The 11955-nt window shown below is 44.4% G+C and overlaps 1 protein-coding gene across 1 annotated transcript; it reads left to right on the forward strand.

The window, feature by feature from the left end:
- Nucleotides 1–1178: 1178 nt before the first annotated feature.
- RAD51 (RAD51 recombinase) lies at nt 1179–9546 on the forward strand (the record flags this gene model as incomplete). Its single annotated transcript, XM_081999929.1, has 9 exons — nt 1179–1265; nt 1748–1885; nt 2964–3081; nt 3629–3720; nt 4616–4710; nt 7660–7773; nt 8605–8734; nt 9010–9131; nt 9423–9546. 9 exons carry the CDS (start codon nt 1179–1181, stop codon nt 9544–9546), a joined length of 1020 nt encoding a protein of 339 aa, XP_081856055.1.
- Nucleotides 9547–11955: the final 2409 nt, after the last annotated feature.

Here is an 11955-nt window from a genome sequence, read left to right on the forward strand (position 1 = left end):
ATGCCTGCGCCGACGCCACTCCTTTCACGCAGGTGTGAGCTGCACTGGCGGCGGGTACGCTCACACGCGCGCTCCCGTGCGGGGAGAGGGGAGCGGCCCCTTTAAGACACCTCCCAGTTCCTCCGGGGAGGGGGCGGGGCTTTGCGTCACGTGACGCGGTGGCGGGCTCTTCCGAACCGGCGGCGGCTGCGAGCGTAACGGGCGGGAGCTGCGCCGGGCCCGGCCCCGCCGCCCCCCGCGCCTCCTCCCCGCGGCGGTGACCGGCGCGGCCCGGCGGGCTCCGGGGGGGCCCTGCAGCGGCCTGCGGGGCGGGACGTCGACTGGGGCGGACCTGTGAGGGGGGCGCGCGCGAGACAATAAAATCAGAGGAGGTGAGGGTGCCCCGGGGAGCCCGAGCGGGGCTGCGGGGCGTGCGTCGAGGAGCCGGGAAGGGGCGGCGGGGCTGCGGGCGCCGGCGGGGAGCCCGTGGGCTTGTGCCGCCTGCTGCTGGGCTTCGGCGCAGGGCAGCGGGCTAAGGCCCGCGCCGGTAGCGTAATGGCGGCTGCTGGCCGCCTCACGGCTTGCCGTTACTGCCGGCGGACGGCTCGCGTCCGGGAGGTGCTGGCGGTGGTGCCGGCCGCCGCCGAGGAGCGCGCTTCCCGGCGACGTTTTCCTTGTTTCCCTCGCTTCCCCGGGGCTGCCCGTGCCCCCGTGTGGGGCCCGCAGCCGGCACTTCCGGGCGCGGCCACACCTGTGCCCGGTGCCAGCGCCGTGCTCGTCCCGAGGGCAGCCCCTGCGGCGCGGCCGGGCCCGAGCGCCAGCTCCAAGTAACGCGCCTTGCTGCGGCCGCGTAGCGTCGTGCCGCGATGGGGCACCGCCCCAGCAGCTGCCCTCCGTTGTGTCACGCCCCTGTTAAGCCTCTTGTTACTCCTCACCCGGTAACGCGAGAGTTACTTGGGGGCCTTTTTGTTTTTAATGTTTAATACCCCATAGGAAAGCACACAAAAGGTATTTCTTGCAGCGCTCGCATGCCACGAGCTAGGAGATACGGAAGGGGAGGAAACCATCTCGTGCTGCTTTGGGTGACCTGTTAATACGTTTTGAAACACTTTGCACGTGTATTTTGTTTGAACGGCGTTTGTTGCGTCACAGAGTTACTTGGTTTTCTTCCAGCGGGGCTGCGCTCGGTACTTGGTGCGATGGCGATGCAGATGCAGTTCGAAGCAAATGCGGATACATCGGCAGAGGAAGAGAGCTTTGGGCCACAGCTCATAGCTAGGTTAGAGGTAGGTAAGGAGTTAGCTCTAGAGGAAGCTTTCAAGAAATCTGCTGCTCTTTTTCCTTAAATGCAAGTTGTATCTGAAGATTGTGTCGCTAAATTCGTAGTTGTGTTCCGTCACAAAATCCCCAAACAAAACAAAAAACCCATCATGTTAACAGTTACGTGTTCTGTTACGTTGCCTTGCTGTCTTCCCTTTCCTGACAAGTATTGGTTGCCTCCGGCATCTATTGAACCAGAGAATGCTGTCTTCTGCCTGTTCTATGCCATCTATGTAGCTAAACAGCTTACGCGAACATTACACTGGGAAAAGGACATTATTTTTCATGGTTCTTTGTGTATAAGTAAATAGAGAGGTAACATTCACTATGCTGACTTGTAATAACAGAGTTTGATCCAAATCTGATGAAGCTAATTGAAGGTATTCAGCAGAAGTTAGAACAAGGTATTCGTGTCTTAGTGTGTCATTTTTTCTCCCCTCCCTTTCAGCAATGTGGTATAAACGCAAATGATGTGAAGAAACTAGAAGAAGCTGGATTTCACACAGTTGAGGCTGTTGCTTATGCACCAAAGAAGGAGCTACTAAATATTAAAGGCATCAGTGAAGCCAAAGCTGACAAAATCTTGGTAAGGGTGTTATGGAAAAGCTTTGACCCAAGATATTAAAAAAGTTTTGTTCCTACTGGTTTAAAGCGTTCTGGTGATTTTTGAAGGTCCGCATTAACAATATACTGAGAAGGGCAGTAAAGATAGTTAGAGGTATGACATGACTTTTGATGAGAAGAGACAAAAAACACTAGGACCAGCTTCAAGAAGTGAAGAGGGCAGGACTATTAGAAAGGTTTATCGTGGAAGGCATGGAGGATATGCCAGAGATGACTTATTCCTAACTCAGTATTTCTTGCGATAAGCCTAAAGCAAAGTAAGTACTCCTTCATACTGGTTGTAATTAAGTTATGGAACTCCTCGTCCCAAGGCACAGTGGCCATCTGTAGCATAAATTGGTTTAAAAAGTGTCAAAGTGCCATGTTCGTGGGGTAACGTTCAGGTCAAGAAGCTCTCTAGCTGAACCCGGAGCAGCTACCCGGTAGAGGGGCAGTCCCCTGTTCCCTGATTTGTTAGGCTCTTTCCCTAAGCATCCACTGCCAGCAGGTGTCAAGGCAGAGGATACTGCGTTGTGAACGACTGGACTGACCCAGGACAGTTCCGCTATGTTCTTCTAAAGCGTGTTGGTGTGTACCTCAGCTAGGTATTCACCGTGGGACCGGGGGTTGACTCGGGGACTGAGAGTGAAGCCCAAGTTGCAGTCCGTAATCTCACTGACCGAGCACAATGCTTAACTCCAATACTTTTCTTACTTCCCATATTTGTTCGCCATTAGGAAGACTGCAGTCCTAATAGGCTGTATGTCCATCCTAGGTACTTCAAGTTTCACAGGGTCAGAATTGAGCTAAAAGGGTGGGGGACAAGGCGGGGAAGATTTCCATAAAATACACAAAATGGATGTTGAAGCTTTTTCTTTGAGCAGAATTTCAATTCTGTTCAGATGTGCCAACTAATACATGGTTTATAAAATAAAATGTATGCATCAAATTATATAGGTGTTTCTCCATTTCACAAAATAGAAAATTACACTATTAATTACTAGAGGGAGTAAATGAATGGGATGAACACTCCTCGCACTGCTTAGTTTGGTTTTCTTTAGGCTGAAGCAGCTAAACTGGTTCCGATGGGTTTTACCACAGCAACGGAATTCCACCAGCGAAGGTCAGAGATCATCCAGATCACCACTGGGTCCAAAGAACTTGATAAACTTCTTCAAGGTAATAACTTTATTTCTGTTTATTGACCAACCTTCGTTATATGCTTGTTTTTTCTACAAACATGATCCTTGCACAAAAGCACGTAAGACACACAAGTTCTAGTTGAATGAAAAATCTCCATAAGTACTGCTGTCTTGTATCACAATTGATTTTATTTTAAAAGCTGCAGAAATAGTTTTAAGACCTTTTGGTCATGATGCAATACCCAGAGCTTTTCACTTCGGATGTTTCTAGCTTGTTCTAGTCTGTGATTTATTTCAAGAAAACAAAACCAGGTATCGTCATCTCCCCATTCCTACTTGTAATCAAAAAATCAAACCAAGTCATTTCAGCTTTTCAGCGCCTTCAAAAATACACTTACCTAAACTTATCTGCAACGTGAACAAACCTCAGTATGAAAACCAGTTTTTCCAATTAGAGTTTTGAAACTTTTAATGAAAGTAACTGTTTAACTAAGCTTCTCTAAATGTAACACTTTATACATGTGGTCTTTGTTTGCAGTATGTGACCTTTTTAATATTATTTATTATTATTACTTTCCCTTCAGGAGGAATAGAAACAGGGTCCATAACAGAGTTATTTGGGGAGTTTCGTACTGGAAAAACACAGTTGTGTCATACCCTGGCAGTAACCTGTCAAGTGAGTAGTCCACTTTATTAAAATCAAGTATTCAGGCAACGCAGGTTTTGGATTTTTGCTAATTTGTGTACAATACAAATGTGATGCCTATAAACATCTGCAAAGAATGCAGGTATTTTATTTGTTCGCAAAGAATCCTCAAAAGATTTGCAGCGCCCTTGGCTGTACTTGCAGCTTCTAGGATCTTTTGTTTCATGCCTGATCAGCCTACTAGGATCACCTTAGCAGCAATTAAATTTCTGATGTGTTTTGCCTGCATTTGACATGTTCTATAGCTGCTTTTTTGTTGTCAGAATGCTGAGGAGAAAAAAAATTTAACACATTATAATGCCTTGTAGCGTAAGTCTAGGTCTTTAAATGCAGAGAAGTGTTGGATCTCTCTTCAGATGCTCTGGACGGTGGAGAACCTCTCTTATTTCCAAGAGTATTGAGAAGACAGAAGAAACTGTGTTGGGTTCAACGAGTTTCTTTGACTAGCAGCTTTGTTTTCCTAACCTATCCTCAGCTTACTTAACTTTACTTTTGTAAAAGCCTTCAGCTGGCTCTGGCTATCAAACAGTAGATCAGTTTGGAGTAACCTTTTTTAAATCTTAGTTTAAATGAATAATAGTGTTGTTTACTTTCTAGGGATTGCTATTTCATGAAATATTAGAGGCTGTGGGCTTAACTTCTTCATTTAGTTAATACTCTTATGCACCTAAGCCCCTGTCCTCTTATGTAGGTATCAGAGATTGAAAATGGGAATCTTTCTTCTCACTTTTCCCAGATAAATGTGACTTTAATCACAATAGCTTGGTATGTTATTTATTGTGTGGTATCAGTTGAGGGCATAAGGCAATAACTGGATTATTTGTTGATACGTTATTTCATGTTCACTCGTTTGCTCTTCCTTTAGCTTCCCATTGACCGAGGTGGTGGTGAAGGAAAAGCTATGTATATTGACACAGAAGGGACCTTCCGTCCAGAACGTCTTCTTGCTGTGGCTGAAAGGTCTGTACTTAGGGCTAGGAGTAAGCTGGTGTTAGTTGAAGAAAAGAATATATTTATTCATGGGACAACTTAGTTAATAAGGATCACTGTGTAAATCAGCCTGCCCTTAAATTCACAGGACTGTTGCAGTAAGAGCTGTCTCTAAACAAACCAACCAAACAAAAACCTTTCTGTACTTTCTGCCTACCTACATGATGTTAGACCACTGCCTTAGCTGTATTTTATGAACAAACTTTCTAGTTTTACTTAGGTATAACACCATTGTGCCCTGGAATATGATGTCTTCACTTCTTACTAGTGTCTCTTTCAAATTCGGTTTTACTGCTTGTGAAATACATTCAAAGATTTTTCTTAAGTTCTGCCAGTAGCATTACCTTGAAACAAAGATGCTTTTGTAAAAAAGTTATCTCTACAGCAGCTGGAAAATTGCTGTTAGGAAATATGAGAGCATCCCCTGACCAGTTGAAAAGCTGTTTTCTCATCTCCCGCATCTATCTCAGAATGTTCTGATGTGGCTTTTATACCAATTGGAAAGTAAAACTTAATTACCCGAATAAGAATGCTGCTGTCTACACAGGTATTCCGGTTGGACTTAAAAGCCTGAAGTACTGGTTCTGCTCCTTAGAAAAAGGAGCTACTTCTGGTCTTGTGATTCTTCAGACTTTCTCAGAACTAAAACTGCTACTATGGGGCTTAATTCTCTGTGGTGGTTGTTTCAATTAAATATCAGGGTATATATGCAACTTCAGTGAACTTGGGTTGAAGTATTTCTTTATCTTGCAGTGTTTATCAATCGCTGAAATTACGTCAGCTTGAACGGAAAAGCAGCCCAGCGCTTTGGGAAGGGGTGTGAGGCATGTCATACCTGACTGAAGCAGGAGAGACATTTTAAGGATGCCGAATGCAATTATTCAGATTGGAATTTGGGCCTAAGCTTCAGATTAACAATTTCACATATATGGTAGTTTTAAAAAATATTTCCACCTAGATACTGATCAGAAGTTTCATGTCAGTAAGCTGTGCGCTTTCTTCTGGAAGTAATATGGTGACAAATATTGATTCTAAGCTGCAAGTCAAAATCGTGCAGCGAGGCTGGGCTGATTTGAATACAGGGGCTCAGATGTTCTGCAAAGATAAAATCAATTGGCCTTTTTTCTACTACGCCTTTGCTAGTCTGATTTAGGCTGACAGTTTTTCAGGCTGTGCATGTGGGGGTTTTTTAAAAGTATTTAAAAAATTTTTGTACAAATTTCCTAGCTTAAAAAGCAGCTGCCCTCCTTTTTTTACCATGCATTTACAGAAGCAAGACTTAGTTGTCAAGTAACTGTGGTGCCTTCAAGCAGTACTTCAAGGCCTGGCGTATCATTATAGGTGTTTCCTCTAAAGTTTCTTTGTTTTTACCCTTCATCGTTCCTCAGCATGGTTGTTTTTTTTTTTCATGAAGCTTGTTGTTGTTGTTGGGTTTTTTTTTTTTCCCCCCAAGACTCCATGCGACCTGTTAGGCAAAGCTGCCTGCCTTCTGCTTTAGGCTGATTTCACGGTACGTCTGCTTTGTAATCCCACGCTGCATAGCCAACAGTCTCTCTGGGGTGGAAACTTCACGTGGTTTAATGAGGCTGGATTCCGCGCCGCTGCAGGCGGTCCTGCCGGTCCTTTGCCCCGCGGTGTTGGCGTTGGCGCCTGCCGGGCTGTAGGCTGAAGCAGAGCAGCTGCTAATGCGCTTCGCTGCAGGGCAGCGTGAATTGCTGGTGCTGGAGCAAAGGAGGGGACAAGAATGAGCGGCTGGAAGCAGAGAGGATGAAAGGATGGGGCTGCTGCTTTTTAGCAGCACCACAGATTGGAGGTGAGGCCACTGTCTATGGGCCTTCCCATGAGTGCAGGTAGAAAAATCAAGTAAGGGTTAATACCAAACCAAAATGACGTGCTAGCCCACAAGAGACACTTTCTTTTCTTTATAGAGGGAGATGATCTAATTGACATACCGTCCTAAATGAATGGGGTAAGGTCAAGTTACTGAAAAATAGTAAGCTGAAGATTAGGGTCAGTACTGAATTTGGGTGGTTTGTTACTGAAAGGCAAAAAAAAATCTTTGGAAGAGCTTTTACACAGGTCCTGGAGGTTAATTTGACAGATGTTCACTTTGAAAACATCTGGTACTACTATTCCTCTCCTCCCTCTCTGCTGCTACTCTCTCCCCACAGCTATTGTGTAATTGTCCCTCTGCAGGAAGCGATCTCCCTCACTTTTTTGCTACCGGAAGGGAATGCGCTCTTCTTAATCACCTGGGGACAGTACCAACCAAATCCTGTTAGCTCTCTTTGAAGACAATTTGATCTAACCCTGCTGGCTTTTCCCGCAGCAAGTAGAGGAGTACTTCAAATCTGTGAAATACGCTGTAGTGTGAAATGAAAAATGAGAACAAATTACGTATGTTCTCTCTCATCGGGAAAAAACATTACTACAGTTCAGATCCAAGGAGGATAATCAACTGGTTCTCCAAATTCGAAGGGATTTCCCAAAGTGCCATATAAATAATTTAAATGCAAGATGTTGACTGTAACTATTTTTTTTAATTTGGTAGTAAAACACTGACAGAGGTGTTGCAGATGGAAGGCTGTTTATCACTGTTTTTTATTAGCAATATACTGCTTTCAGAATATTCTGTTCCAGAATGGTAGCTTTCCTTGCCTGTTTTATTTTGAGGAAAATGTCTGGTGTTCCATTTTGCTATTGTTCCTAGGCAGGAAAATATTCTTTAAAAATGTTTTCCAGTCATTCTGTTCTCTTTTCATCACCAAGTTGTTTTGCATCTTTTGCTGTCTGTTTTTTATCTCTAAGACTCTCCCAGGAATGTGAATCTTTATTCTAGTCTTTAGATAAACCTGCTAAATAACTCCTATTGATGAAGTTGTCGCTTAACAATTTTTTTTTCTTCACTGTTTTCTCCAGGTATGGCTTGTCTGGCAGCGATGTCCTAGATAATGTGGCGTACGCTCGGGGTTTTAACACAGACCATCAGACCCAGCTCCTGTATCAGGCATCTGCTATGATGGCTGAGTCACGGTAATAAGACTGATATAGATGGAGTGATTTTTGTGCCGATGTATATTTGTATTATAAAGCTACCTGGAGACAATGAACAAGTGCAAGAGAAGTATAGATTACAAAATTGTGAAATGTCAAAGTAAATGTTTACTTCAAAAGTTAACTTTTTTGACAAGCACTTACTTTCTTTAGCGCTTAGCTCTGTTAGATCAGGTTTTGTTATTCTCAAACTGGATTATGCTTTGGCATATCCAGGTAATAAGCTTGGTTTGTCAGCAGTCAGTTGTGAGTTGATCTCTCTTGCTGTTGAAATGTTGGATGACAGTGACTGACTTGAACTGCAACAACTGAAATTACTTTACAAAGAACAAGTTTTAAACATCAGTTTATAATTGCTTTCAGAAATAGAAGTAGAGAGTGTTGATTTAGAGCATGCCAAGCACCGAAGAAACCTGTGCAGACAGCTTTTGTTTGAAACTAAGTTTTATGGACCCTGTTAGAGGGAAGGAAGTGGTGGTATGAGGTGTGTAGGAACCTGTCCACAGAATATCTGTGGTGTCAAAACATTTGCATTCTGGGCTAGTTTGTAAGAGTACAATAAATCTAAGTTTTCAATCGTGCAGCAACTTTCTCTGGGTTTACTGGGCTTTATTATATAGGTAGTAATCTGAACATTACAGATCAAATCAGGGTTGTTAAAAATAGTAATTCTGCTAACCGGCAGGTTGAGAGGAGCTTACATCCACGTCTCTGTGCAGCCGTACCATTTGCTGGACGCTGTGGCACTCCAGCGGAGGCATTTTTCATGCCTGGAAATGTTTGTGAGAACCTTGTACTTCTCTGCCCCAGGTATGCGCTGCTGATCGTGGACAGTGCCACAGCCCTTTATCGGACGGATTACTCGGGGAGAGGTGAGCTGTCAGCTAGACAGATGCATCTGGCCAGATTTCTGCGTATGCTTCTTCGACTTGCAGATGAGGTAAACTATGAAATTTGCTGTATTCTCTTAAAGGACTGGTGATCAGTTTTCTTTACAAGAGAAAGGTTAGCAATTCTGTGCAAATGGCTTTCTGCCCGCTCAGTGTCTGCCTCCGTTTTGTTCCGAGACGCATGATAAAGTGGTTATAGACAGCAGAGAGGGCAGCAGAAGTGCATGCATGTCTTTTTTTTTTTTTTTTTTCCTTTGTTTCCTTTTTCCTTCATTCAGATTGTGGGAAATAAATTTATTTTGATTTGTTGCTTTTCTCCTTACAGTTTGGTGTGGCAGTTGTGATCACTAACCAAGTGGTAGCACAGGTAGATGGAGCAGCCATGTTTGCTGCAGATCCCAAAAAACCTATTGGAGGAAATATCGTAGCACATGCTTCCACCACGAGGTGAGAGGATAGATTATAATTCCCTTAGCCTTGTTTTGGAAGATTTTGTGAACTAGCTAAGTACCATTAAATTCTGGGTTCCTAGATAGTCGGTCAACAGCAAGCCCAGCCTGCTTCTCAACACGGCACCTGCTGCTTAATCTGCAGTAAAATCAACACAACATTTTCCATTCTTACAGCTCCGCGCTGTGCTGTGTTCATGTACCAGCGTAATGTTTTAATGAGCATGATGATGGTTCACTGAAAGTAGGCTGTACACCCTTACCTGTTTTGTTTCCTTCTCCCTTTTAGACTGTATCTGCGAAAAGGCCGAGGTGAAACCAGAATATGTAAAATTTATGACTCTCCTTGCCTTCCTGAGGCTGAAGCAATGTTTGCTATTAATGCTGATGGCGTGGGAGATGCTAAAGACTGAAGACTGCATTTCATTTCCCGTGTAACCCAAGACTAGGTGTCCATAAAAGGCTTCTTTCTTTGTAGCACCTTACAGATGCTTTCCCAACGCAGCTGGCGGAGGAGGCCATTGTAGAGAAGTCCATCAGGTGAACACACTTTGAGACACATCTGGAGGTGTTGCTTGGAAGAGATCTACCCTCTTGGGCTTTAGTCACATGTTAGATTTAATGTGGTTTCTTGAGAACGTTTTCAGGCGACCATAGCCTTTGTATTTTCCTCACAGCTATTGCTCCAGCTGGATTCCACTGGTGGACGTAGCGCAGTAAAATCTAAGAGTATGTGGCCATAGTTCGTAGCCTGATGAATTTGAAGTAGCGTTGATGGGTTTGTCAAACAAGAAAAGTGGTGACTTAAATACTTAATGGGTTGCTTTAATTATAAAATAAAGCAGACTGGTATTCCATGATAAGAATTCGAGGATACTGCTGGGATTGATGGTGATCGCAATCCATATTCTTTGTTAATTTTGGTTTGGATGCTGCAATGTGCTGGTTCTTGGGAACTGTTAATTTACACGTCAATTTGTATTTCGTTAATTCTCTGGAAATCTGCTTTTAATAAAAAGGACCATGAAAATACTGTGACATTACAGGTTTCTGGGGTTCAGCCAGGTGTTAATTCAGACCAAGGCATTTTTTTTATCTGCAGGTGAAGGTAGGAAGATGATGTATAAATCATCAGTGAATCTCAGTCTTGATTTTTTTTTTTTTCTCCTAAAGCTAATAAAATGTATCACCTCCTTGATGTGCAGTGCAACTGTGCTCTAAGCGCCCTGTAGATGTCTTTTGACGTTTTTGAGGTTAAAGAGGTTCTTTTATATTATGCAATATTTTTATATAAGCTATGCTATTGTGAACTACTCTGAACTTGATTAAAGAGAATAATATCGTAGTGGTGGCTGGCAGCAAAAAATATTTTCCTCTTTCTCTGGGACAAATAATGAAGAATACATACAGTGGGACCCAACTGTCTCTTACAGGCTAGCAGACATAAGCTCCATTTATTTAGGTACATAAATATTTGTGCTATATTGACTACTCAATCTCATGGGATGGTAGGTTGTCTGCTGTCTCATCCATAGCTGATTGCAGAGTTTAAGAACAAAGGCATAGGCACGGAGCGCCTGCTGTTTCTCTTCAGAAGGTGTGGACAGAAGGTGGTTGCTGTCACCACTGCTGGCAGCTGAGTTTCAAGAATTAAAATTCATATTTAAAATGTTAACTGGGAGATTAAATAGGGGTTGAACTCGTCAGTAAGGAACGCAGGTGCCGTGGTGTTCCCCGTAGGTTACTTGGCTCAGGTGCGTGAGGGGAAAACCACTGAGGGAGGTTTCTGCCAGGACTTCCGATAAGCAAAAACTAGGAGGGGCTGGGAAAACTGGCTGAGCAGTGGCAGCAAGTGAAGGGAGGAAAACCAGGCCAAGCAAATACGAGGAGGGGGACGGGGGCCTTGCTGGGCAAAGGGACAGCGAAAGGGAGCAGAGGCCGAGGTGACACTGAGAACTGGGGTAAGAAGCAGCACAGAGGGAGAGCTGTGGAGCACCGCTCGTGCCCAGGCACGTCCCGACTCCGGCGTGTGCCCCTTGGCCACGTCTTCTTTAATGTAACCCCGTGTAATACGTTTTCAGTTGCCCCTAATAAAAACCAGAACATTAAATGCTTATTTCAAATCGCAGACAAGCTTTAAGCAATCTGAATATGAACTTTTAATACACTTAACAATTCCACGAGGGCCTGAAGGTTAAAAGAAGCGTTTCTGGTCAGCGCCGGGCACTGCCTCCGCTCTGGAGAGTAGCGCCGGTGCTTCCTGAACCGCGCTCCTGCCCATCCTCCCAAGTTTCCCAACTCCGTTATTTAGTGTGAAGGCTTGAAAGTACGCGGCAGCAGCGCTGGTGTGGCTTCCAGCAACCCGCCGGGCCGGGGGGGGCTTTGGTTGTTACGCCCCTGCGTGAACACGTGTAAATGGCACTTGAGGGGACGCTGGAACGGCTCGCATTGCTGCTTTCGCCTACACCGGGGTTCAAAATGTCACGTTTTATCTTCTGCTCTCTTGCCTCTCTTCAGCGAGAGGGAGTTTTGCCGTGCCTGTCCCCTCCTTCTCTGCTGTTCCTGTCTCTGGATTATACAGCGTTAACGTACTATCCAACAGAAACTTTTTTTCCCCCTCTCCTTTTAAAAGTCTGCTTAGGACTTTGAACAACCAAAATTGCATCTGAAGTCCTCTCTGCTCATGTAATGCCCAGCATGGAAACCCCTTTGCCTCGTAGCCTGCAGTACTTCTCTCAGCTAGTTTGAGTGGGAGAGCAAAAAGAGAGTTTTCCAAAGAAACTAGGAAATATTTGTTCCTCGTCTCTAAGCTCTTACAGGGC

This window comes from Phaethon aethereus (assembly GCF_964289735.1).
Source record: "Phaethon aethereus genome assembly, chromosome: 5".
Taxonomy (NCBI): Eukaryota; Metazoa; Chordata; class Aves; order Phaethontiformes; family Phaethontidae; genus Phaethon; species Phaethon aethereus.